The sequence below is a fragment of the Sminthopsis crassicaudata genome, chromosome 6, assembly GCF_048593235.1.
Source record: "Sminthopsis crassicaudata isolate SCR6 chromosome 6, ASM4859323v1, whole genome shotgun sequence".
NCBI lineage: Eukaryota > Metazoa > Chordata > Mammalia > Dasyuromorphia > Dasyuridae > Sminthopsis > Sminthopsis crassicaudata.
The window spans coordinates 208,907,704-208,935,500 of record NC_133622.1 but is presented as its reverse complement, the minus strand read 5'-3'; the positions used below and the strand labels follow the sequence as shown (position 1 = coordinate 208,935,500).

Below are 27,797 nucleotides of genomic sequence, written 5' to 3'. Positions count from 1 at the left end.
TCTGTTAACACCAAAAACTAAAGTTTCGGGGGGAAACGTAGATTGTCTATGTGGTCAACTAGAATTCCTAGAAGAAATGATATAATTTTTTAAAAAGAGCTCAAAATCATGTAATCTGATCTATATAAGAATGAATTGGGGAAGAAATGAGTAGCTAGGAGGGATTTGAAAGAAAAATTTAAAAGTCTACAACAAAACTTGGAAGAAAGCTTTGGTCATTGAGATGAGTATGACTATTTTGATCTAGGGATATGTTCAAAATAATTTCAGACTTAAAACATAGATGATTGTTGAAGTTGTCACTAAGTTTGATTATGAACCACATTCTTTAAATGTTGAAAATAATTTGTAAAGACTTTGCATCTAGATACCTAATAGGATTAAATGCCTAAATAGAATGACTTACTAACAAATTTGAATAAGCATAAAGTCATTATTATCAAATAAACCACACAGTTTATCTTAAAGTATTTTAAGAAAGTAAACAATTACTAACTAATCTCTTATTTGGCATCTAAAGTTCAATTTCAGTTTACCAGTCATCTGAGAGAGAAAAAGTCTTAACCAACAAGAGAATTACAATGGCTTCTTTTGCTAAAGTTAGAAAATGCTAAAGTTGTCAGAGGAAGAAGAGTTTTTCAAGATAATATACAGATATTGGGTCACAGCATCCCCATTCTGATGAACTTAATTTTACTTTCTAGAAAGCTCCTGAAGAGACAAGTCCTTTTTTTTTTTTTTTTTTTTTTTTTTTTTTTTTGTTGTTGTTGTTGTTGTTGTTGAGGCAATTGGGATTAAGTGACTTGCCCAGCTAAGAAGTAGTGTCTGGGGCCACATTTGAACCCTCCTGACTGCAGGGCTGGTGCTCTATCCACTGAGCCACATAGCTGCCCAGGGACAAGTTTCTTTACCAAACCTCTCCAATGAAGATACATAATCCAAAATTACAATATTACCAAATGATAAAGATTGTAAATCTTGATCTTGCTTTTCTCAGAACCCAGATTGTGAAAAATCTTAATTAAAGAATAGTAGTCTTACTTAAGGTGGTTTGAATCCCACCATATGCATCCCTACAATTGCACCACAGTTACCTCCTCCACCACTACCACTACCACCTTCCACTTTCTTCATTGGGATTACCCAGAAGTGTGTTTGCCATTGATCTGATCAAAGAATGCAGACGAAAACTAATGATGAAAATCAAAATAACCTAAAGAAACTCTAAATACCAAAATATACTAAAAATTCAAAAAGCATAACAATGTAAAACTTGGCTCTGTGAAAAAGTTAAAGTAAAACCTAACCACAGTGTATCCTTCTGACCTTGAAACCATAATTGTAAGACTTTTCAAAAATGTCTTTATGAAGTTATATTCAAGTATAATTGAAGAATCCATTCCAAAGATGGAATCAATGACCATTTCAGAAACAATGTTGCTTGGTCCACATGGATGAAGTCTACAAATCCATATCTTTCATTGAAAACAGTAAGTATTTTTAAACAAATTAATAGTTATAGAGACTACTTTGTTGAACTGTGTTGAACCTTAGTTAAGGCTGCTGGAAATCAACACTAGTAAATTCTTGACTTGTTTTCAGTGAGTGCTTTTTATAAAAACCAAATAGTAAATAATGACAAACTTTTTTTTTGTTTACAAAAGGTAATAAATTCAAATCCACTCATAGAATATGTACATTCAGATGACATTTAATGTATCTAACATACTCAGGTTATAAAAGTCAGGTCTTTAGAAAAGAAAAAACACCTAGATTCAAGAAATGTAAAGACATCTGAAATTTTAATTACTAAATAATAATTTATCTGAATGAATTTTGTTTTTACCCCTTTTGGTTTAATAGCACACTAGAAATAATTCTTGATTCAGTTGTTAATTCTACAATGTCAGGATAATGGAAGATTTCTCAAAAACAAAATCATTTTGAAAATGAATAATGTTTGTATGTTCCCAAAAGTGTTAATCAGCTTAGTAAATCTTACTAATTACTTACTAAATTACTGCTTAATAACTAACTTCTTATGTAAATGGTCATGTTCTGTTTTCTAGAAAAATAAGAAAGCAGAATTCTTAGATATTAATTCTTAGATATTAATGTTAATTTTTTGCATATTTCTTCACTTGACAAACTCAAATAGAAGTAGAGACAATGCCTTAAATCTTCAGTCATGATATTTTTTTAACTCATTAAATTTAAAATTTCTAATTTCTTAGGGAAAATGCTGCACTTTAATGGGTGGAGGAGAGAGAGGAAGTGTGAAATGTCAATTATTAAAGAAATTTTTGGGGTTTTTATGTTTTACAAAGTTTTTTATTACTTAGTTTTAATTTTGAACTGTGTTTTCTTATTCAGACTTGCTGGAAACATACGTTTAAAGTTGTATATGTTCTAAGTATTTTAAAAGGCTACTTAATAAAAATTGAGAGTATCTGCTTTCATAAATATTTTGTCCCTCTGAGAAGTATATATTTATTCTAGTATTGTGAAAAAATTTTAAAAATTAAATTTGAAACATTATTTAAAAGAATTTAAGCTTCTGCACAGCTTTAAGGACACTTTTAAAATCAAACTATTTTGCCTTTTTTTTTTTTTTACTGAGATAATCGATTCCATGAAAATGATAATAGGCCACAGAGAAATTTACTTCATAAGACAATAATCTTCCTGTATAATTGTAGCCTTCTTAGAGAAGGGGATAAAATAAAAGGTGCACAGCAGAAAATAAAAGAAGACCTAGAAGGAAGCAAAGAAAAGTTGGATAGCTTGGAAAACAATGTATAGTTTTTATTATATATATTTTCTTGAAATAGAAATTTATTGTTTTATATTCAGTCCTTAAGTTCTGCTGTATAGATAACAATGTTCTTTTTTTCTTTTCTTATTTTGTATTTAAGTTTAAAATGAATAAAAATTTTATGGAAAAAAATGCTAGCCATTATTAGATTCTTCAGCAAGTTTTAAGTTTTTTGCTGGCAAAAGATCTTGCCTTGATTGTTGATGGCTGCTGACTGATCAAGGCAGTGATTCCTTGCAGCTTGGCGTGGCTGTGATAATTTCTTAATTATTAATTACCAAGAGAACTGCACTCAATTTCGCTGAGGAAGGGGTTTTATTATCACACAAGTCTAGAATTCCCTGAGTCATGTGTCAAGAATTCACAGGCTTAGGTGATCTTCCAGTCAAGGGGCAAAAAGTTTTATTATGACACCATATGATAGGCAAAGTTCCTAATAGACTCACAACGAAGGTAAAGGGAAGACCTTGCATAGGAGTGGAATAACCTCAGGGGTTGTCACCTAGTATGTGCCAAGCAGCATCAGTGATTCTTTTGGTCTAAGGGACTTGCCTGATATTTATAAGACAAGAGTTATCTTCTCCCAAGGAACGTTGGTTGGAATCAACAAGTAATTGCTGGGGCCCCAGACTTTGAGAAACTGGGCAGGACCCAAACTTCCTATACCTGGCTGAGTGGGCAACAACATCCCCCTGCCCATGCAGAAATTTAACAAAGGCCCCACTGGAGCCCACTTCACCTGGAGTGCATAAATCCCCACACTAAATGTGAAAAACCAGTCAAATATCAGCTTAACTCTCTTAGATTTTCCCTTTCAGAGTAGGAACTATAGAAATAGGGAGATGTTAGGTCGAATTTCAGGGCCTCTTACCTGCTTAGGAGTGGCCACTTTCCATATAAAAGTTGTACCCCTCTGTGGGGTACCAATTGGTGAAAGCCATACTATTGTGGTGAAAGTCATTCCAGCAATGGGTGAGTGAAAGATATTACAAGGACTCTTTGCCTAGCAAATAATCTTAGGTGTAGGGGTAAGGAGAACTTATTCAAAATGACCAGAGCATGACTTTGAAGGGTCCCTATTGAGTTGAAATCCACAAAAAGGACATAGTAATGAAATACAAGACATAAAAAGAACACCATGATGAGGGTATCACCTTCAATGTGTCCACCACTTAGCCTTCAGTGTATAAGCACTCATCCAACCATGCTGGTGTAATACCAGAACCCTGAGACCCAAGCCCCAAATTAAATGTTTATTTTGCTTAAAAAAAAAAAAAAAAAGTTTTACAATGACATATGCAATGATCCTTTGCAGCTCCTCTTCCTTTTATTTGATTTCTATAAGTACCATGGTGGAAGAACAGCCCTATAATAGGCTCAGCAATCCCTCACACCAGAGGTTTATGAAGTAAACACTCCATACATGCCAGTTAATTACTAAACATTTATGAAGAATCTAGGAGGTTCCTGAAACTGATGAGGTACAAGAAATCTAGAATGTCCTGAGTCATCCATAAAGAATTCACAGGCTCAGGTGATCTTTCAGTTAAGGGGCAAAAAGCTCTAGTATGATACCACATGGCAGGCAAAGCTCCTATGGAACTCACAATTAACAAAGGTAAAGGGGAAACTTTTTATAGGCGAAGAACTCCTGATTGAATACAATAACTGTGGGGTCAAGATAATTTTGTCAAGGAAGTCAACAAAGTCCCACTCAAAGACAACAAAGCCCACTTAAGGACAAGACTATCCTGTCACTGCCCCCTTCCCTGCTTGCCTCAAAGAGTAATAGCATCTAGGTCTAGAGTTTGGCTTCCTAATGAGAATTCAACTAGGGCTTACTACAACAAGGATCCATTTAAGGCCTACTTAAATTCAACAAAGGCCCTTTCCTGTCAATAGCCCTCCCTAAGGCCCACCTAGCTACAAAGGACCTATTCTTTTGCTGGAGTATTTTTTATTCCATCATTTCCCCCCTCAAAATTTGAGAGGGATATGGGATTAAGGCTTTTATCTTTTGAAACTGCTTCCTGATGAGATGGGACAGGTAATCTATCCCTTTCTTACATGTCTTACTTGAAGGGATGATGAATTTGAGGTACCAGAAACTGGTCAAAGTATCCATCTACTGGGTCCTGAGTATCAAAATCAGAACTCGGATGGTATCCAGTGTAGACCAGCATTTGAATGTGGATTAGCTAGAACCAAGAAGAAACAAATCTAATGAGAAAGGGGGGGAATAAGGACAGTAGTGTTGTAAACAGTAAAGGAATGCTGACATAGCCACGAATACATGTGCCCAAGTGTTTGAAGGAGGTTAGACATTAGGTGGAGAGGATGGTGGGTTGAGGGGGTTTCCAATTGTCAAGGAAACAAGAGTAACCACATTCTTGCAGGTAGAGGCCTTCCATCCATAGGTGCAATTCTTGCACAAGTAAGTCTTTACAAAAGGCTGATTTTATTCCAATTATACTTAAGTACTTAAAGTTCTAAAGCACAATGAAGATGTTTTTGATTTAGTTTTAATAATCAATAAAATAATAGCTGGGTCCCACAGTTTATCAACACATTATTTTTACATCATTTGGAAATGTGTATATATAACAGGCATGTGACTAGGCCAATTATTCATTTACCTAATTGTTTAGAATATAATAAATACCTATTTTCAGATTGAAAACAGCAAGATCTTATATACTTACATTGTGTTCATGTCTTCTATTGATTACTTTCTCTGATTATAGAAATTCGCTATCAGAAAAAAGCAGGGACATGATCATGGCAGGATAAAGCTACCTAACCCTTGGCTCTGTTTGACTTCAAGTAAGAGTCACAGTTGACAATCAATTATGCAGTAACAATTCCACCTCATTTCCAGACTCAGAAAAAATCAGGTGCAAAACACAAGGAATAAATTGGTAAACTGAACCATAAGGATCCTACCTAAAGCTTCAGATTGTCCTTCCAGCTTTTGTCCAGACATAGACCTCCACCAGGATTACATCACACTAAGGAGCTCTTGGTATTTCTCTGAAATGGTAGGTTACTGACTTAATGATTCTCCAGAAAATCTTATTTTAATTCAAAACTCAAAATAGTATTAGTTATAGTTCCAAGAAATGTTATCACAAAGGCAAGTCTCAGAATGAGAGCTTCAGGAAAGTTCAGTCTCAAGGATCACATACCTTAAATAATAGGTATTGACCTTACATTGGTAACAGTAAGAGATTCATCACAGAGAATTCACAATTTATTTTGATATCAAGTAGATGATTTTAAGTTCAACATTTTGCTAAACAGAGTACTGCTCTCAGAATCCATTTAAACTATGGGAACATCTTAAAATTGACTCAATACAACCACTTAAATTAGCCTTATCACAATAAAAAAGTTTACCAGGACTCACACACATAAGGAATTTTACTTTATATCTTTTTACTTGTTTTTCTTCTTTGAGTTTAAACTCATCCTAATGTAAAGGTTAATTATTAGAACTCATTTCTATGTAATAAAAAGTCTTGCAAATCCTCAGCAAGCCATGTTTGTTGTTCAGGAATTCCATAACTTAACACATCATTTCTCAGGACTGATGACCTTGCTCACAAGATAGTTTAAAGAAACCTAGCAAGTTTATAAACTGAGAGGAAGTGAGAAGGAGCCCAAGGAAAGAGCTGAGCTTGCTGCTCTTGCCTTCCCACTCCCATTTTCCCCTTATGGGTTCTGGGCTGTGCTCTTTAAATTTATCCCTTTTCAGAGGGATAGATTAATTCTTCTGCACACCCTCATACCCAAAGTTGACCTCGTCTAAATAAATAGCATATCCTAATAATATTCAAGATACTGGATAACAAGACATATTTGAGTTCTACAATCTCATAAAGAATCAATTACCTATTAGTGTTTACTGAGTCTCATCACTAAGTAGTGGACTCAACTGGTTAGAATTTTTCCTTTTCTCAGGTTATTGTGGTTTGGGGTTCTTCTGAGGACTTGGGCTTCCGTCTTCTATTCCCTTAATTAAATTTCCCTTTTGTTTTCGGGAGAATAAAAATAATTTTAAAAATTCTTATAAAACATAATCCATTACAAAAATGGGTAGGAATCATATAATTTACAATCATTTTTTCCATTTTAAAATACACATTAATTTTAAAAGCTTTCATTAAAATTGACCAAGCTTTTTTTTTTTTTTTTTTTTCCCCTGAAGTAATTGGGATTAAGTGACTTGCCCAGGGTCACACAGCCAGGAAGTGTCAGTGTCAGATCAGATCTGAACTCCCTCCTGAATTCAGGGCTGGTACTCTTATCCACTGTGCCACCTAGCTGCCCCCAAAATTGACCAATGCTTAACTTTGGTTTATAAGACTCCTAAATTCTAACCAGATGTTCTGAACAAACTCAATACTTTTTAGTTGTTTCTTAATTAAACAAACTTTTTCTCTCATCTATGGACTATAGTACTATATCTAGGGAATCCAGGTTTGGAATCCCATTAATTATTAGTCAGGCAAACTTAATTTAGTTGAATGTGCTTCCAAATTACCTTAACCAGAAAATCATTTACCTCAACAGTATCATTATATGTTAATCACATCTAAAATTCCTATAAAGTTATCAAATATGAAGCAATTATATTCAATAAAACAGTTAATGTTTGCCCTATTATAAACTCTTTTATAGTCATGTGATCCTCACAAGATACAAATCAGGAAACCGAAGCAGAAATAAAAATAATTTGCCATAAATTACACAGGATCTGTCTTTGGTGATAGTTCCAAGTGTCAGAGCCAAGATAATGCTGGCCTTGGGGACTGACCACCCCATACATACCTGCTATGGCTCCTGCTTCCACTTTTCTATCAGATAGGGCAGAATACACATTTTCTTACAGTTCTCCAGCATTCTCTTTCCTTAATCTGATCTGATCTGAAAGTGGTTAGGACATAGACACTATTAGCTTAATCTTATTTTTTCTTAAAAGTAAATTCTAGAATGGTATCTCAAAACTTACAATATTTCCAAGACAAATAAAAAGTGTGCAATTAAAATACTTAATTGAGAGAACCAACAACTAGGGTATTTAAGGGTATAACATCAGGTGTGTTACAAAAGAAAATTACCCTCTTCTTTTTGAGATCTTGTAGGTCAGATCTATTTATTCAAGGAGGAGAGTCCCAGGGGAAGTGAATACACCCCAGCAGGGACTGTCTCATCTTTGCCACAAACTATAAAGAATTTCTATTCATATGTGACCCACCTCTTCTGGGAGGTTGAAAACAGGCAAATGTTTCCAAGACCAGGAGTTCCTAATCAGGATGAAAGTAAGCCAAAATTGCAAAAGTTCCTAAAATCAATGACCCAGATGGAGGACAACAAAAGAAAAAAATGGGCTTACTGTGAAGGGAAAGAAGAAAAGCCATATTTCCTCAGCATGGGACACCAAATGCTGGGATTGGGAATCCAAAAATTATTGGGGTTCCAGATATGTGTCATGGAGTATTTCAAAAGAATTTTAGGCTTAGACCATCTCCAAATAAATAGAGATTTTATTATAACTTCATAAGGCAGGCTAAATTCCCTAGCAGAACTCCTAGTTTACATGGGGAAAGTACAGGACCTTTTATAGAAGAAAAAAAAAAAAAAAAAACAAAGTATGATAACTATGCTAGTTACTTGCCTCAGAAAGTGAACTGATCATTAAGGAATTAACTCCTTTTGTTGACATCTATAACTTGGCCTTTCCATTGTATACAGTAACTGTGGCCATCTGTTTAAGACAACTCCATTTGCACTAGATTATCTCGTCAATGCAAGAAGTTCCTCAAAGGCCAATAAATTAATCCTGTCAGTATCTCTCCCTGCTACCTACTTAAACACTGGGTTGCTACCAGGGATATGGCCTTTTTTCTAGGGCTATTCACCTCATTAGAGACTTTTAAAGACTGGGTAAAAAATCTCCCAATTGGACTGCTTAAAATCCACATCATACCTTGAGAAAACATTAAACACAGCCCTTTCAAGTTCCTTTGTGGGTGATCAGTCTTCTGACATCCTTATAGACCTGGAAAAAATCTAGCCATTCAATTTGCCACATAGCTTGGCACAATTTGGAAGGTCCATTATGAATGTACAAATAAACATTTCCCAAGACTGAAAGGTAATCATCCCCAGACTGCACTCTAGTAAATCTGGGGGACAATGGTATACTTGAAATCATTGAAGGCCCAAAGGACCAATCCATTGGGCACAAAGTGAAAAGGACCATACTAGGTCATTCCCAACTGTAATCAAACTTGAAGGCCTTTCCAGTTGGACTAATTTTTCTAGAATACAACCTACCTTCTCTTCCATTCCTTTCTAGAGTCCCCAAAATCCATCTGTGAGCCCACTGAGGACCTGAAATTGCTATATTCTGAAATTCATCAGGATCTCAGTGAATGGAAAATGATGGCAAGACCCTCCTTGATTCACTATTCCTTCCATTAAGCAGAACAACCAGCAGGGTATAAATCATCCCTGTCACCCTAAACCCCAAATAAATTCCCTTGCTTGAGCTGAAGACTGAATTCTTTCAAAGACAGCACCATAATAGAGGCCTTGATACTCCAACATCTTTGGCATTCCCCAACATCCTGATTGGCTGATTTTCCTTCCCAGGTTATTTTGGCCTCTCCTGGATAATAAGTTTAAAGTCAAGCTATAAACTGGAAAATAAGCAAATATCAGGAAAAGATCCTGATTATAAAACATTACTATGGTTACAGGCAAGACCAAATCATAAACTTAGAAGACAAAGAATAACAACTTCTACATCTAAAGCCTCAAAGAAAGATATTAATTGGTCTCAGGCCATGGAAGAACCCAAATAACATTTTAAGATCAAGTAAGAACAGCAGAGGAAAAAAAAAATGGGAAGAGAAATAAGAGTGATGCAAGAAAATCCAGTCAATAGCTTGGTAAAGGAAGTACAAAAATGCTAGAAAAAAATAGCACATTAAAAAACAGAATAAACTAAAAGTCAAATAAAGAGAAGAATGCCTTGAAAAGCAGAATTGGTCAAATGGAAAAAGATAAACACAATTTCTTTGAAGAGAAGAGCTTAAAAAACAGAATTAGCTAAATCAAAAAGTAGACACAAAAGCTTACTGAAGAAAATAATTCCTTAAAAATTAGAATTGAGCGACACACATACACACACACACACTTGCACATACAGCAGCAGGAGCAGCTGCCTCCATTAGGCATGGCACTGGGCTCTAACTCATTATGCAGCTATGTGACACAACACCCTCAATTTCCCTCAATTTTAAAAAATTAAAATTAACATAACTGAAGAGATCTGGTATATTTATAGAAGAGAGAAATCACAATATAAAATTAGATTTAATTAGATTAAAATGGAGCAAAATATAAACTCTGATAACTTTAAATTTGAATGTATTAAACAATTTAATAAAATAAAAGGTGATTGATTGAATAAGAAAACAAAACTTCCATAATCTGGCATTCACAAGACAGTCAAAAAACAAGGACATACACAATAAAACTGAGTGATTAGGAAAAACAAAATATTAATCATGCAATCTAACTAAGCAAAAACACAGTTCTCAGAAAATAAGAGAGAAATCAGATACCTAAGAACAAAAACTATTCCCCAAAAGATAAATAGTAAAAACTGCATCAATTGATTGTTTCCAGGTAAAGAATTACAAACTATTTGTAGTTTGTAATTATAAGAAATACAAATAAAATAACTCTGAAATTTTTGATAATACTCACCACATTGGAAACTGTGACCAAAAAAAGGCAGAGGAGGGGAACAGCAATTGTAGTTCGGAATATGGAAGTATAGCTACATTCATGCAATGTTGATTGTGATATAATTGTTCCAAATATTCTGGAAAGCAATGTGGAACTAAATCCCAACAGTCACTGAACTATATATACCGTTTTTGACCCAGCAATACTAATATATGCATATATCTCAGAGCAATCAAAGAAGAGAGAATGAATCTATAGATACTATTTGTAGCAGCACTTTCTATGAATGACCTTTATTATGAATTATTTATGAATTTTTCATATTTAAATATAATGGAATAGTATTACACTACAAGAAATTTTAAAAGAGACCATTTGGTATGGAAAACCTTATACGAATGGATACAGGAGAAATTTAGAAGATGAATATAATCATTAAAAAAGGAAAACATAGACTTTCAGAATTCTGATATAGGGATAGTTCATGATTTCAAAAGATTGATGAAGTATTGCCACCCACTTGCTCTTATCAGAGAGATAGTAGTCATATTTGTTTGTTTAAAAGGAAAGATAACAGTAGGGCAAATCAGGTAGGTAGTAACTGTGACCATTCGAAAAATTAATTGCTTTAAGAGAAGAGAGTAGGGAGAATTTAAAATAGGATAAAACTAAGCAGTATTGGCTTAGTATTATCATGTCAAAAGCATTGTTTATTGGGAGGGGAAGGAAGCTTATAGAGACTGATGATTTAATTAAATGTATGCCTTGCCCCTTTTCCTGATTAGTGACTCCCACCCAGAAACCACCATTTTAGGAATTATCACAACTTTCTTTTTCCTCACTCACACCAGGTATCATTGGAATTCAATTTCTTCACCTCCCTTTCTCAAATGTGTCCCTTGATTTTCAGCCCCTCTTTATGTATTGTTTCCCCCACTAGAATATAAGCTTCTTAAGAATGGAGACTTTCTTGTTTATGTTTGTACCCTTAACATTTAGAACTGGCTTACAGTGAGTGCTTAATAAATGTTTCATCTACCTGGCTAGTTATCATACAAAATCATCTTTTTCTACTCTTTGTTTATAGAAATGTTTGTTTCTGGTCATGTTTGTTAAGTTCCTGATTCTTTTTTTTTTTTTTTTTTTTTATGTGGAGAGCTGTGAACTGCTTAGACAGGGCTTGATTATAACTGAGGATGCCAAGCTAAGGTAAGCAAGGAGTATTTCACTCAATGGAGGGGAAAAGAAGTTGTGAAGACAATGTTCACTGGAGGAAACAGTTAAAACTTCTCTGAATCTCTTTAAAAGGCAAAAGCAACTTAAAGTTTTAAAAAAAGTTTAAAGTTTAAAAAAAGTTTTTAAAAAAAGTTCAATAAAATAAAATGACATTGAATAAGAAAACAAAAACCTCCACAATTTGGTGCTCACAAAAAAAAGTAAAAAAAAAGTTAACTCTTTGTTAACAAAAATCATAAAGGAGATGCCAAGAGCTTATTTCCTTAATTAGATGTTGTCTCTTCAGTTTTTAAGATGCTGCCTAGTTCTTTAAAAGAAACCCAAAGAGTTAGGACACAGAGCTGAGGCTGTGTGAAGGAACATACAGGATCAGAAATCTCCTGTAAGAACTGCAGTTGCAACATGAGTTTTATTTTGTTTTCTGCAGACCAATCAAGAGAAATTTTTAAGACATGTACAAAAGAAGAATTGGGGTAAAATTGGGAAACGACAAGGGCAAGACCACTATAAGCATACATTTGGAAATTCTAATTCTGGCATATTGTTTAAAACAACAACATCCTAAGACATAATTACCTTTAATACAGAGCATAGACATCAGTGTTCTTATCTAAACTTCTTTAGACATTCATGTCTCAGTAGTTGTCAAGTTCTGGCTGTGGGTTTGAGGCAATTAATTCAGAAATGTTGCTACAATTTAAGTTTTTCTTATTTTTTTTTAAAGTTTGACTTGTGATTTTTTTTGGCGCAAGGGGATCTTCCTGTACTAATGCCAATAAGCATCTTCTCTGTAATTTCTGGTCTTATTTATTGATAACTAAGAGTTATTTAATTTATTAATTTAGTCTCTAGTCTTAGATATTTTAGAGAATTGTCTGAGTGACACTGAGGGTTTCTGATTCCCTATCCCTATATCAGTGAATCTCTATCATTGTCACTATCAAAGAATAAAGGTGCTACTAAAGTTCTGGCCTTAAATTACTAAAGCAGCTCTACGGCAATAACATTAACTTAACTTTATTCAGTACTTTTCTCTTTGGAACTTCTTTTCATTAAAAATCTTGAAAATTTTCAAAAATTTTCAAATACTTACGTTTGTCTTTTTCCTCATCATTCATTTGGGTCCATCCATAGAATGTGCATTTTGAAAATTAAGGAAAAGAGAAGAGTGGAATATCCCAGAAAGTACCTCTTCTCCATTTCAGCTAATCCAAGCTAATAAATACAATCTTCTTCCTCTCAGCAAGAAGAAACCAAAATTCAGCAAGAAAACTTTACTAACTTGTTGTGGAAACTCAGCCCAACAAAAAGATAATTAATATAATGGAATCTGGGAGGAGTGTGACTCAATCAGCAAGGAATATGGTGCAATCTGAGCTGAGTAAAAAAAAAAAAAAGTTGGATTATTTTTTTCCTTAATGTTTTAAATCCTATATATGTGGCAGATTTACACAATTCCAGATTGCTAATAATCAAGAAGACTGTATGGGATGGATATGTGGGATTTAAGAGTATTTAAGAGTAAGTTCATTGAGAGGAAGAATTAAAGTGCCTGGAAGTTGCTAATGTTCATATAGTCTAAAATAACATATTTCCTCACTTAAAATAAAATCTATATGTCTCAGCACAATCTAGGGTAGTAGGAACTTCATGCGAGTTTCATTCATTTTGACCTACTTACCTTATTCTCCATGACTATTCCTCAGGTCCTCCTTACCAACCTACCAACTTGTCAGGAACCTTCCCCAACCTTTCCCCTTGCTCTTCCCCCCTCTTGAACAAACCCAGGTCACCACGGCCCTGAGGCTGATGATTTCTGAGGAATGTCAAGACCACAGTTCCCAGAACTGATATGGAATAGACAAAACTACGTTATTCCACCCCGTCCTTGGGCCCCTAACCGTCTCATAATCTGCACCTGGTAAATGTTACAAAAATATTTGACTCATCTATCATGCTACCCAATCCTTATGCATACATGGCATTGCGGTTTTCTGCCTATAAATTCTGTAACTGTAAGCTAATAAACGAGACATGCTTGACCATTGCTTTGAGTAGTCTCCCCTCTCTCTCTCTCTAGATCCTGTTCCCGGGCTGTCTTAGCCCCCGCAGGCTTTTGCCTTAATTTCGGTCTATGTCCTTCTTTTTTGACCCACGTTGAAGACCTGCTGGACAGGTCACCAACTTTGAAGAAATCACCAAATTAGGAAGAAAGGAGAATACCAAGACAATAAGAATGGCATTTAGATACAAAATAAGAAAAAAAAAAAGAAAAAGAAAAGAAAAAATCAGTTCTCAGGACACCAACTGAAAATCCTTAAATAGCATTTCAATACAAACCATTATGACCAAGTCAGTCTTGTCTGCTGAATTGACTCCAATTCAGGTATGGTTGTCCTGCTCAGGATTGTAGATGTGCTCAGGATTATGTTTATTTCTAGCTCTTTATGCCTTGGAATTCTGGTGTGGTTAATGAAGTCACTGGTTTAGGTTTAGCAGAATGTCTTTATTTACATCTAAATCTTCCCATCCAATCCTTTAAGTTAAAACTTAAAAGACTGGATGGGAAGATTTAAATGTCCTTAAAAGCTTTATTGAGACATGACTTACTTTACATGACCCCATTTGCAATTTTCTTGGCAAAGATTCTGGAATGGATACATTTCTTTCTCTGGCTCATTTTACATACAAGGAAAACTGAGGCAAACAGTTAAATGACACACTCAAGATCACACAGCTAGTAAATGTCTGAGGCCAGATCTGAATTCATGAAAATTAGTCTTCTTGACTCAGCTCAGAGCCACCTAGCTGCCCCAATAAGCTACCTTTTTTGAAAGATGTGATTCCGTTACTTTCCCTATATTCTCATTCTCTACCTAGCCAATGCCAGGCACATTCAGATAATTATTAGGCTGACTCTCTTGGCCATGAAAAATTAATAGAGCATTTGTTGAATGATTTGTCTTTAACATTCATTTTTGACAGGTTCGATCCTAGTTTGGTCATCTAAGAGCAAAAAAGAAGATATGTGAGGGATGATAAGAAGAAATGCCCAAGTAAGAAAATCTTGTGAATTCATGAATTGTGCTAGAGAAATGTGTAAAATCCTTGAATGCCTCTATGTCCCAAGAGCTTGATGTGAGAAAATGTTCAGGTGGAAAAGCTTACCTGCTAATGACAATTTTTCAGATCTTATCAAATGTCAGGAGATAATTGGACTCTACCTTGTAAAGCTGCCACTAATCTTAGAAATACTGATGACCTATATCTGGTGACCACCTTTCTAGTCTTTTCTTGCTTTTGAACAAGCCTTTTCTAGTATAGCATAATAGGTGGTAGGGTGCAATGTTACAGGGCCATAGGATAAGGGAAAAAAGAAAGACGACTGAGTCACAATGATGGAAAATAAATGGAATGCTCAGTTTGGATTATGGAAATTAGGGGAGCCAAAAATTTGTGTGAGCCTCATTCAGGGTAAGTGATGACTGGAAATAACCAGGTGCTACTAATCTGAACTAGTCCTTTTTTCCACTGTGGAAATCTTAATCTAGAAATAGAGGTGCTAAATTCCAGAAAAGGTTGGAGAAATTCAACATATCTGCAATTTCTATTGCCATGATTTGGAGAGTCTGTTTTTCCCAGTCACTTCTTTTAGAATTGAAAGGATCCTAAGTGTTTGTTTTTCATGACATCAATTTCTTTGGAATGAAGAACAGGAGACTCTTGAGGATTTTTTGCCCTACCTCATTTCTTCCTTTCTCCCAACATTACCTAGGTCTAACTTACTCTGCTTGATTCTAAGCTAAAATATATACATAAGCTCTCACATACCCTCCATTTTTGAAGGCCTCAGAAATGCAGATTATAAAGATGTGCCTAAATGGGATGAGCTGATAATAATTCTTTTCTCTCCCTTTTCCAGGCAGACTGTTTTAGGAGGAAAAAGAAAATCTTCATCCAAGAGACTGGAGTTGCTAAGCTTGTTCTAGATCTTCATCCTTGGGTCTTTCTCAGTCAAATCCAACAGAAATGAATGTTAATTCTCCTGTTAACAACTTCTATCAATCTTTAAATGTCTATTTTTCTCTCCCAATTTCCCATAATTTCAGTGTGGCTGGGTTCAATTTTTATGCACATTCAATTCTACTCAATATGAGATCAGTATCTTAAAGAAATGCCATTTGGTTATAGGTAATCAGGGAAAAGATATTTTACACTCCGAATTTGTCAAGTGTTAAATGTCAGTGAGACTGAACAGTTTATCCTTCAGATTTGAGCTCTCAGATCCATCTGAGTTTCTGAACCATCTCTTTATTGAGGTGAGATTTAGGGTTAGATTGAGGTGAGGACAGAAAGGTTTATGGGAGATGCTTCTGAAGGCAAAAAGTGATCAGAGCCCAGATGTTCAGAATTTCTCCATAATTCTGATCTACCTTCTCCTCCACCTTGGAGTGAAATAGAGCTTTCCAAGTGAAAGACACCCTAATTCTGTCTGAAATTTTTTCACAGGAATTTGTCCTGCTTTATAACAACTTTGGGTGACCTTTTTAACTAAAAATTAAGATACAATCAGAGTTATTGAGAATGTGTTCCAGATGAGATGACCTAGCACAGGATGGGAATGATAAAAGTCTCTTCTCCTTCTTCACTGGGGGTGCCTCTCCTACTCATTCCTGAGGACAGTATCCAGATCACTTGTTCTTTTCTCCTTGTGTCTAGGACCATGCACCTTCCTAGGCCTCTACAACTCAGGCATCTGTGACTATCAGATCTTTCTCTCTTGGATTAGAGCACCTGAATCTGGAGTCATCAAGAATCCTTCCTTTCACGGGCCCTGATCACAGAGCAAGGGAAGAATGGTTTCCCTTGTTCTCTTCCAGAATCTCTGACATTCTTTCTTCTATATTATTTAACAATCACCTTTACATTGTCATCAGTAAACTACAAGTCACAGGGCTAGATGGCTATTCAGGAAAGTTTAGCACCTCTGGGGTGTGAGGGCTTTCTGAGCCCTTTTCAAAGTTACAAATCCACCTTTAGTGTTCAACTGACACTCAATTCTCACTTATGACTCTAAGAAGCTGTAGCATGCACAGTGGCCACTCTGGTAAATCATTTAACAGACAACCAAATCAGACTCGGGGTAACAGAGAGGACTCAAATCTGTCAGTAATTTAAGAGGGTGTCTATCCCACACATGTGGAGGAATAGGTGGATGAGAATAATTTCTTCCAATAAGCCAAAAGGATAACAGAAACTATATCCAAAGCAGAAGCTGTAAAGCTCTTAGGGCTTGCTCAGACACCCAAAGATGCAAAGGTCATCCACTATGTCCTTATCCATCACCAGTCATTTTGTCTTTTGTCTTGCTACTGAACTCTGATAGCTCTGGAAGTGGGAGTAAAGCCAAAGACGTCACAATTCACCTCACTTAAATCCAATTTGTGTGAGTCAAAAGATATCACCCATATCATTGTTACCTACCTTTGAAGTCCTGAGGTGAAAGAGCAAATGACAAAACAGCAGGAACAGATCCACTGTGAGCTGCAGTCACAATCCTGCAGACAGGCAGCCCAAACCATAGGGTCATCTCACTGGCTTGAAGCAGCAGCACTGTTTACCTCCTGGCATCAGGAAGGAGACAGAAAAGGTGTCTAAAATCATCTCCTTTATCTAACCTAGCTCTGGCATATTTACTGTGGCAGGTGAGAATTCTACAGTGCAGTCAAAATATTAAAAATGTACAAAAACCTTGCAAAGATGATTCTACTCACCATGGGAGTTCTTAGGTGGAAGAGAGAAACAGCAACAGTCCTTTATCACTGATGACTTATGCATCCCAACACCTCATTACCAATACTGTCTTCCATCTACCTAAACAAAATAAAAACTCATGGATATACCATCACATGATAATATATTGGCTTTTTAAAAACTGTCATTATAAGAAGATGTGAAAATGATAAAGGCAAGGTATGGCACAGATTGCTGGACTGATCATTTATCTCCACGCTAAACATTCACATTCAACAAAAGCAATAGTCCCAAAGCAAGATGATTATCAGAACACTTGAAGTCAAGAGACAAAAGCACTACATGGTGAACAGTTTGATGCTGACTTGGAGAAAAAGCTGAAAAAGAATGGTTTGGTATTCAACACAACATTTAGTCATTTGGGCCAGAACACTTAAAAATATCAAACCTGGTTTGATGAAAATGATGGGGAAATGCAGAAGCTGCTAAATGAAAAATGGAAACTCCACAGAGAATACCAGCATTTAGTCCATCTGTCTCTAAGAAGGCAGCATTTCTTTAAAAATAAAGTGCAATGTATAACCTATATCAGATCACTTGCTGTCCTAAGCAGAAGGGAGATTAGGGAGGGAAGGAAAAATTTGGAACTCAAAATCTTACAAAAATGAATGTTGAATGAGATGATTCAGACCAGTGCCAAAGATCTGATGAAGAGCGCCACCTACAGAGAGGAGTGTAAGAACTAAGTACAATTCACAACATTTTCACATTTTTTGTTTGCTTGCATTTTATTTTTTTCCAGTTTGATTTGATTTTTCTTGTGCAGAAGATAATTGTATAAATATGTATGCATATATTGGATTTAATATATATTTCTACCATGTTTAACATATATTGGACCAGGGGTTCTCAAACTACGTTTATGCGGCCCAACGGATTATGGCAAATGGGCTGAGGGTCAGAGACAGTGTGAGCTTTTGTTTTTACTATAGTCCGGCCCTCCCACAGTCTGAGGGACAGTGAACTGGCCCCCTAAAGTTTGAGGACCACTGTACTATTTGCCATCTAGGAGAAGAGGTGGGGGAAGGGGAAAAATTGGAATACAAGATTCTGCAAAATGTCAAAAAATAATGCATGTTTTGAAAAATTAAAAATTAAAAATTTTAATAAATTTTTTATAAAATAAATTATTTTTTTAAATGCTGAAAACTATCTTTACACGTAATTGCAAAAAAAAAAAAAATGCTTAACTTCCAAATGAAGAAGAGGTTTTGAATGCTATTTGACTTCTCTCATGGGGCAAAGCTCTTGGTACTGAGGCAGGTAGTGCAGTATTCATACAAAAGCTGACTGAAATCTTCTAGGTCACATGGCAAGAACAGGTCATCTCCTAAGGAGTTCAAGCACGCCTCCATTATCCATCTTTATTAAAAAAAAAAAAAAAAAAGGAAATAGATTGTCTTGTGACTTTCGAGCAATAGACTGGGATACATTGTAGCAGGGAAAATACCGCAGTCGGGTAATTAGAATTCTTCCTTGCAGATGCAATAGTAACTCGTTCTTAGAGGGTCAAGTACGCACAGCTTTTCAACTTGGAAAGAGACAAGGGTGGGAAGGAGAGGGTCTCCGGGAGAAGTGAGTGATTTTGACTCAATTTTTTTCGTTCTATTTCATATTAACAATGATTTGTATACAGTAAGCAATTAATAACTGTGTTTTGTGAATGTAAGCAAAAGCAACTTTTCGAGGAAATAACAACCATGTAAGGGTTAGTTCTGGGGCTTTAACTCTTCGGTGCTGAGCTTCGGTTATCAAGTATATGTTTGGTCACAATTTGGCAACTCCCGGAACTGTGAACCCCGGAACTCTCCCGGCTGAGACAAAATCCGGGCGCGCAAATTCTGGACGGAATGGAGGAGAGAACCGGAAGTTCCCGTGCCCAGCCGTCAAGCGAATCTACTGAGGTCTTTTCGTTTTCCGAGGCCGATTCGTAGCCAATAATAGCCGAGGAGGAAGTGTCGTCTCCAAGGCTGAACCTATGGCAGGGCTCCCCTTCCTTGGGCCTGCCTCCCCTCTGGACTTCCGCCTCTCCTTCCTTCCTTTCGCGGTTCGACAACATGGCGGCTGCGACGGCCGCCTCGGGTTCCTCTCCAACTTCGACTCCGGCCCCGACCCCAACTCCGGTGTCTAACCCGGATCCCGCGCCAGCCTCCGCCCCGGCTCCCGCCCCGGCCCCGCCACAGGCCCAGGGACAGGCCCCGGCATCCGCACCTCCGCCGGCAGCTCCGACCCCGGCGCCGGCGCCGGCGCCCCTCGGGCCTGGACTCCCTGGGCCGTTCCCCGGCGGCCGCGTGGTCCGACTGCACCCGGTCATCCTCGCTTCCATCGTAGATAGCTACGAGCGCCGCAACGAGGGCGCGGGCCGCGTCATCGGCACCTTGCTGGGTAAGCGGCGCCCCGGGCCCGGCCTCCGATCCCATCTGCTCCAAGTCTCCGCCGAGGTCGCCCTGCACGATGCCCAAAGGATGGGCCGGTTTGTCCGGCCTTCAAAGCCCTGCCCAAGCTCCCTCACGCCCATCTTTCCGGACCTCCCGGAGCGGGCCAGCCCCTTCCTGCCTCCGACTCCCAACTAAAGCCCCTGGTATCGCAAACCTCCCCCACGCTCCCCGCGCCTTGGCGCCATCCCTCCTAACCACCCGTCAGCTCTTATAGCCTTTGCTTTTCTTTGCGTTCTGATTGGTGCCCAGGAAGTCCTCAATTAACACTAATTGATTGTCCTGCCTCCCTCCCCTCCCCCCTTCCCAAAGGGCCGGATTCCTGGAAAGCCTGTAACTAACTCTTTAGCGTGGGTGACAGAATGCTGGGAGATCCGAACCCGCAAGCCTGGGCGAATTCAACTCGCTTAAATTTAGAATCCTTTTTAAAAGCACAGTGTAGGGGCAGTCAGAAGCTATCACATTATGAATCATGTCTTTTTTCTTAGACATGTTTATTAGGTGAAGGGAAGTCACATGCAGTTTAGCAGATTTTACATTGCTTTCAGTAGAATTTGGGTCTATGGCCCAATCAGGGCATATACAAGGTGCTTAGTAAATCCTTGGTTAAATTAGATCTCCTTTCGTGAGTTTTTGACATCCTTGTAGACGGAATTGAAAGGTAGGAGCTCCTAGTGGTCCTCAAACTTTTTTAGTAGGGGCCAGTTCACAGTCCCTCAGATTGTGGGAGGGCCGGATGGTAAAAGCAAAAACAAAAGCTCACACTCTGTCTCCACCCCTCAGCCCATTTGCAAACCCTTTTTCCCCTCCACCCTCTCCTCTAGATGGCAGGCATTCCTAGTGGCCATATCTTGTCATTTTTATTAACATATCCCTCAAAGCCACCACCCTTATGCTATCTGCAGCAGCTTCCTAATTAGCCACCTTTCTGCTCTCTGATCCATCTCATACGTGGCTGCCAAAGTGGTTTTCTTGTAGCATAATTCTGGCTGTGTCCCACGCCTTTTAAACTGTTTTTGACTCATATAATATACACAATTACTAGTGCAACATCTCATGTAAATTACATGGTAGTCAATATACACATGTTGGGGGGATGTACTCTTAAAATTTGTTGATAGGAATTCACAATCAAAAAATATTTTGAAGATGCTCCATTCAGCCGTAGAATCAAGATCCAAAAAGTGGATGCAGCTAGGTGGCGCAATGGATAGAGCCCCAGCCTTGAATTCAGGAGGACCTGAGTTCAAATCTAATCTCAGACACTTAACACTTCCTAGCTGTGTGACCCTGGGCAAGTCACTTAACCCCAGCCTCAGAAAAAGAAAAAAAAAAAAAATCCAAAAAGTTCTGAATAGGAATTTTCACTTCATTTACTCAACATGCTGTTTCTACCAGTAGAGCATAGTGCTGCTAGAATTAAAATACTTGTATAGCTGCTGGTCTTCTGCCTTGGGTTCTTATTTGTTCTGTGACTTGGGCAATTCATTAGCCTTCCTCACTTTCAGTTTCCCATCTACAAATTGGGATAATAGACTGAAGGTTTTGAAAATAAAATGAGGTAGTCTATGTAAAGCACTTAGTTGACCTTTAACTGTCAGGTAAATGCTATCTATTCTTAAGGCTTTCTCTTTGCTTCTCAAAGTTAAGATCATAAGGTCCTTGGGGCCAGGATGACTCCTTACCCTCTTGATACTTAATACAGGACTGGCAAGTGCTCAGTTTTTCCCCAGTCACAAGAGAGATGAAGGTTGTGGGATTAGCATCATAAGTTTGTCAGACACTTGCATTGACAGTTTACTGGTTTTCTTTCTCTTGTAGGAACAATCGACAAACACTCAGTAGAAGTAACCAACTGTTTTTCTGTACCACATAATGAGTCTGAAGATGAGGTGAGTAGAAATTTGGGCAAGGATCATGATTGGCAGCGCTCCTCCTTCACCTTAGCTAGTCTCTGATCAGGGTGCCCATAGGAACTACTCTTACCTTCCCTGCAGTAAAACACAAGGTTAGACCTTCTAAAACTATAGTCTTATAGATTTATTGCTTTTGTGTGAGTCTGATATTATCACTTAAAAAAATAGACACTGCTTCTTTAGGTGTCCTTTTTGTCATTCTTCTGCCTCCTGAGTTTCATCACCAAGGGATGGGTTGCTTGGGTTTTAACCATGAAATTCACATTGTCCTCTACAGGTTGCTGTGGACATGGAATTTGCTAAAAATATGTATGAATTACACAAGAAAGTCTCTCCAAGTGAGCTTATTCTCGGATGGTAAGTCAGGCTCCAAATTGGGGCAGGGCAGGACAAGACTGAAAGTTTTTCAGTACTAGTTGGTGAAATATTGGTAATGAACAATGCTGCCTTTGGGACTTAGATATCCTAGGCCCAGCTCTGTATTTTTCCCTGGAGTAAGTTAAAACTGAGGCAATTTGCTTAGAGGATCAATTAACCAAGAAATGTTTATTAAGCATCTGCTATATGCTTGTCACTGTGCTGAGTATTCAGGATATAGAAAGAATGAATAAACAACTTCTCAAGAAGTTTACATTCTAATGTGGGATCAAGTAAGTACTTGAGAAATATACATAAAATAAGTATAAACTAAGCACTTAAATGATTTTTAATTCATTAATTAGGAAGTGTCCATTAAACAATTATTGATGCAAGACCAGATCTCAGGGAGGCAGAGTTGAAATGAGAAGTGTGGGAGCTATTGAATCCCAAAAGAAAGAGTAAAGATAAGGCTAAGGACAAACCCATTTTTTAGACCTGTCTGTGGGGGTAAACCAGCTTGTCAGGGATTCTTGCCCAAAGTTTCAGCACACTTTAGGATTCTGTGTTTGATAGTTATGTTTAGAATGAGGTAATTTCCTCGTGTATTATCATTTTCCATTTTCTTCTGGTCTTTTAGGATTTTTCTTACTACTGGAGTCAGGAAATCTTAGGTTCAAGTTCTGAATTTGTGTAGACTTTTTCTGTGTTTCTGTAAGTCATTTAACTTCTTGATTGCAGGGCAATTGCTTAGAGGGAGTGTCTTCATCAGGAGCTTCCTATACCAGCCATTCCTAAGCTTTTTCTGGAGGGGAAAGAGCAGCTGGTTTGGTGGTTTATATCTATTTGAAATTAAAACAGATACTCTTATAATATTCATTTATGCATCTAAAAATAAAAAACTTAACATTAAAATTTTAATTTATAGTAACTTTACAAAAACAAGAATAGAACTGGCATTGTTTTTAATATCTGTTTTTACAATGTCAGTTATGATATATTGACTTGGATATGAAATATCCAGCTGCACAGAGATTTTTGTTGGAAAAGAGAAGCATATTTTAGTAGGCAAGTAATATTTTAGTAGTATGAAAATACTTTTGACTTCTCAGACCTCCTTTAGTTTCAAAGACATCCCAAGGTACCATGGATTACATTTTGAGAATTGCTCCCCTAATTACTATTCTGTACTCTTTCTCCAAAAAATGAAGAGATAAAAACCACTTCTCATCTAACATAGTTCTGCTGCCAGGTCTTTGTTTAGGCGGATGCTGATCATATGATGATTAGGTTGAGACAACCAGTGACCTTGTATGTGTACAATTGAGAATATTCTGTTCAGGGCCTGGGTGTAACTCACTCGTGCTAAGAGTGGCTATGAAAAATTGGATTGAAATTGAAAAGTGTTTAAATACAAAATGAATTTTAATACTTGTCTTGGGAATATCAACAGGTCAGGAGAATCTTGTGGTATCCAAGACAGGGAAAGAGCTATTTAATTTCATGGGGAGGATTAGTAAAAAAAAAAAAAAAAAAAAAGTAATTCACGTATATATGTTTAATATCAATTCATTGGATGTAAGAGTCCATCTGATGCAGGTTTCCCATGGCCTTGCTCCTTATCTTTGTGGACGTAGGCAGGTCACTTGATTTCTACAGGCCACAGGTTGCTCATCCATAGAATGAGGGGTTTGGACTAGATGACATTTGAAGCTCCTCCCAACACTCTTAATGTTTGTTTTGAATTACTTTCACCCACTAGTGTCTGATGCATAATAAGACTTAATATATGCTTGTTGAATTATCAGTCCTCTCCTATTTCTCCAGGTATGCCACAGGCCATGACATCACAGAACACTCAGTGCTGATTCATGAGTACTACAGCCGAGAGGCCCACAGCCCCATCCATCTCACTGTGGACACCAGCCTCCAGAATGGACGAATGAGCATCAAGGCCTATGTCAGGTATGATGCTTGGAGGATCCAGGAGGCGGTTTGGAAAACAGTCCAGACAGTGTGCTGTTAGATGAGACCTTAGTTATAAGCAGTGTGAACTTTGTGCATTAGTTAACTTTGTTTATATACCTGCTTTTGAACTAGCTGCCTGATCTGTCATCTAGGCCTTTGAATCCCCAGCTGGACTACACAAATAATTGTCTGCATAGCCATGTGGTTTCTTAAAAAAAAAACCTTGTGGCTTTGTGTCTCCTCCCTGGGACCTACCAAACAACTCCTTGTATGAGTGGATTAAAAAGTATTTACTTTGTGCCAAGCACTATACTAAGTGCAGAACATACTAATAGACCAGGCCAAGTAGTCTTTAATCAAGGAGCACCCACCCTGAGATGCATGGAAGGGACAGTCATCTGACAATGTTCTCAATTGTAGAGGGCTTGGGGAAAGGACAGAAAATAAGAAAATAAGGCTTGGTGGTGAGGAAGAGTCCCAGCTCATCCAGATGTGAGCAGGCACATTATATTTGGGCATCCTAGAGGTTGGTGGAGACTAAAAGGGAAGGGATGAGAATGCCTTGATGAATAAGTTTGGAGCCATTCAAATCAGCATAGTCTCAAAGGGAACATGCAGCAAAACAAAACAAAACAAAAAAAAAAAAAACTGTTATAATAGGTCTGGTGTATTGAAATGTGTCCAGAAACTTTTCTTCCCTTAGCAGGGAAATCTTGAATGTTTCCACAGATTTGCTTACACCTTGAGGGCTTTCTTTTTCTCAATTTCTCAATTACTCTGGTGCTGCTGGTTGTCCCCAAAATCATATGATAACTATAAGGACCCAGACTATCCAGAGTCTGCTTGATTTAAACAAATCTGACAGGTATTTACAATAATGATATTCTCACTTCCCAGTGCTTCCATGGGTGTTCCTGGAAAAACGATGGGAGTGATGTTCACTCCACTGACAGTGAAATATGTCTACTATGACACTGAGCGGATTGGAAGTGAGTAGCTTTTCTCCTATAGTCTCTGTGGAGCCCTTAGATGTGAGGGCAGAGGGATTGTCACAGACATAGGCATTTAATCTGGCAGGTGTGTGAGGTGGGGTGCTAGAGATTACATAGGTAGCTGTTCCTACCACAACAGCTCCATCTGAACTATTCCTAAATGGGCAACCCCTAAATCTAACAATTAGCAGTGTTTTCAATTCTTGTGTTTGCTGTTGCTATTGCTGCATCTCCCGTCATTATGGGAAACTAGGCTATGCTAAAGAGAAACTGTCTTTCTGGTCCCAACCTGTACCAGGAAGCTTTTGTGTTCCTCCTTATTCTTTAATATATACTTCCCCTTTTAATCCCTTAATACCAAGGGAAAAAAAAATACAAAGTAGTCAGAAAAAGTGCTCTGAGTTCATATAGGTTTGTCTGTCTGGTGGGTGTCCTAGCTAGTTTTGTGGTAGTTGGCTCTGCAGAGGGAGGTAGAAGTTAATGGGGCCCTTTTCTCATGTGCTTTGCTAATTCCTTATACCCTCCTTTTCTAGTAGCAGTCTTTGAGATCTGGATTAAATGTATTTTTCATGGAGGCTGGAACTCTGTACTCCTCTTTTCCTGTAGGACATTGTGGGGGGCCTAGCTGGAAGGAGACAAGCCTTTTATTAGTCCCAGAGGTAACCAATCTAGATCAACTTTCCTTCCCCCTGACTCACAGTTGACCTGATCATGAAGACATGTTTCAGCCCCAACCGTGTGATTGGCCTTTCAAGTGATCTACAACAAGTTGGTGGGGCATCTGCCCGGATACAAGATGCCCTCAGCACAGTGTTGCAGTATGCCGAAGATGTGCTGGTGAGGGGGGGGAAATGGGAAAATGGGACTAAGATGTCAGAGGAGAGTAACATGGGAGAGAAGGGGATGAGAGGCATCCCAGTGGGGGGCCAGGCCATCTGAGTTACTTAGGCTTTCCACAGACTAGAGAATGCATGTGTTCTGTTGTAATAAAATCTCCTTCTGTATTCAGTCTGGAAAGGTGTCAGCTGACAATACCGTGGGCCGCTTCCTGATGGGCCTGGTTAACCAAGTTCCCAAAATTGCTCCTGAGGATTTCGAGACCATGCTGAACAGCAACATCAATGTGAGCTCCCTTCTCAAGTCTTGTAGCCTACCCATCCTTAGTCATGTTGGGGGGTTTTTTTGGGGGGGGGGCAGAGAGGTAGCTCCTTAGAAAAACCCAATGAGAATAGCTTCCGCTCCCTTTGGGAGTACAGGGTAAAGCATCCCATATGCCTGGAAATAATTCATTTAGAACCTTTCAATCCCTATGAACTACATTGTGATATGCTGTGTAACAATATCGATGTGTAAGACAGCTATATATGTACAGAGACACACACATACACGTACATATATTTACATAGGCTTCTCAGGAGTTTATGGGATCGTTACAGTGTAGCAGTCTACCTTCCCTCCTTGTCTCCTCTTGGCTCCTTTTGTGACTTCAGGGTCTAAGCAAGAGATTGAGTAGAACTGGGCAATTGATATCAAGGCAAACTTCTTGAACAGACTTCCAGAAAGATCTTTTAGCCTTTTTTAATACTGATTCACCATACAAAGCTGATATTTGAATGGAATATAATTTAAATTCAGCGTTGCTTCCTGAGGCCCTAAGATTGTTCTGGGATCTGTAATTTCAAAAATGTGCCTCTCCCTAATGTCTGTATCATTGCTAACCCCACAAGCTGAACCAGAAAGCTGTTCTTTGTCCACTTTCTTCTTTAATCAATCTTCTTGGCTCCCCTTCCCCACAGACATCCTTCCTTACCTGGCAGGCACAACATCTTAGGGAAGAACACTTTTGTGTCTTGTTTACTCTTTTCCTGCCTTCTAAATACATTGTCTTTCCTCAACAGGACCTGTTGATGGTGACCTACCTTGCCAACTTAACGCAGTCCCAGATTGCTCTCAATGAGAAACTTGTGAGCCTGTGAGGAAGCCCAGTGAGCAGCAGCTACAGCCAGCAACTCCACCTGATATGGGTCCTCCTTTGGTCTAACACAGGATAGAGTAGAAGAAAAATGGATTCTTCTTTAACCATCATCTTTAAGTTGCCTGTTTCTGTAGATGAGCTGTTTATAACTCCAAATAAACCACAGACATCCCTTTTCCCCCTGGGTAAGGGACTGATTGTGACCTTTCCCTTGGGGGAGGGGGATACTAACTTGGAGACTGTCTTGAAATCAAGAAGTGAGTACTTTTGGAGGTGTTGGGGCAAGGAAGGATATCTTGGACACTGGAAAGCTCTTCAAAATCCTGATCTCCACCAGCAGGGGAAGTCATTTCTCTTCTTCCCAGCCCTTCACCCCAAGCCCCAAAGTCTTTATGTTCAGCCAGCCAAGTTTAGTTGATGGACTAAGGTGACAGGTTAACTGCTTCTATTCCTTATCCTGTTATAACATTGCCTGCTTTATATCATCCAGAAGACATGTAAAATTAGAGATTGAGCTAGAGAACCATA

At 38.0% G+C, this 27,797-nt stretch overlaps 1 protein-coding gene and 2 long non-coding RNA genes across 4 annotated transcripts in view; 2 read left to right on the top strand and 1 right to left on the bottom strand.

The window, feature by feature from the left end:
* LOC141546975 (uncharacterized) overlaps nt 1-5,606 on the bottom strand; it is a 59,282-nt gene extending 53,676 nt beyond the window's left edge. For both annotated transcript variants that reach the window (XR_012483477.1, XR_012483478.1), the window contains exon 1: nt 5,518-5,606. This is a non-coding gene — a long non-coding RNA (uncharacterized LOC141546975). The remainder of the gene's footprint in view (nt 1-5,517) is intronic.
* A 103-nt stretch (nt 5,607-5,709) lies between these two features.
* Nucleotides 5,710-15,915, top strand: LOC141547125 (uncharacterized). Its single transcript, XR_012483518.1, has 5 exons — nt 5,710-5,853; nt 11,733-11,785; nt 13,976-14,198; nt 14,798-14,868; nt 15,735-15,915. It is a non-coding gene; the product is annotated as an uncharacterized LOC141547125 (long non-coding RNA).
* A 3,734-nt stretch (nt 15,916-19,649) lies between these two features.
* Nucleotides 19,650-27,797, top strand: EIF3F (eukaryotic translation initiation factor 3 subunit F). Its single transcript, XM_074275509.1, has 8 exons — nt 19,650-20,011; nt 21,883-21,953; nt 22,255-22,334; nt 24,162-24,299; nt 25,200-25,291; nt 25,995-26,131; nt 26,304-26,417; nt 27,193-27,797. Exons 1-8 carry the CDS (start codon nt 19,684-19,686, stop codon nt 27,268-27,270), a joined length of 1,038 nt encoding a protein of 345 aa, XP_074131610.1. The 5' UTR covers nt 19,650-19,683; the 3' UTR covers nt 27,271-27,797.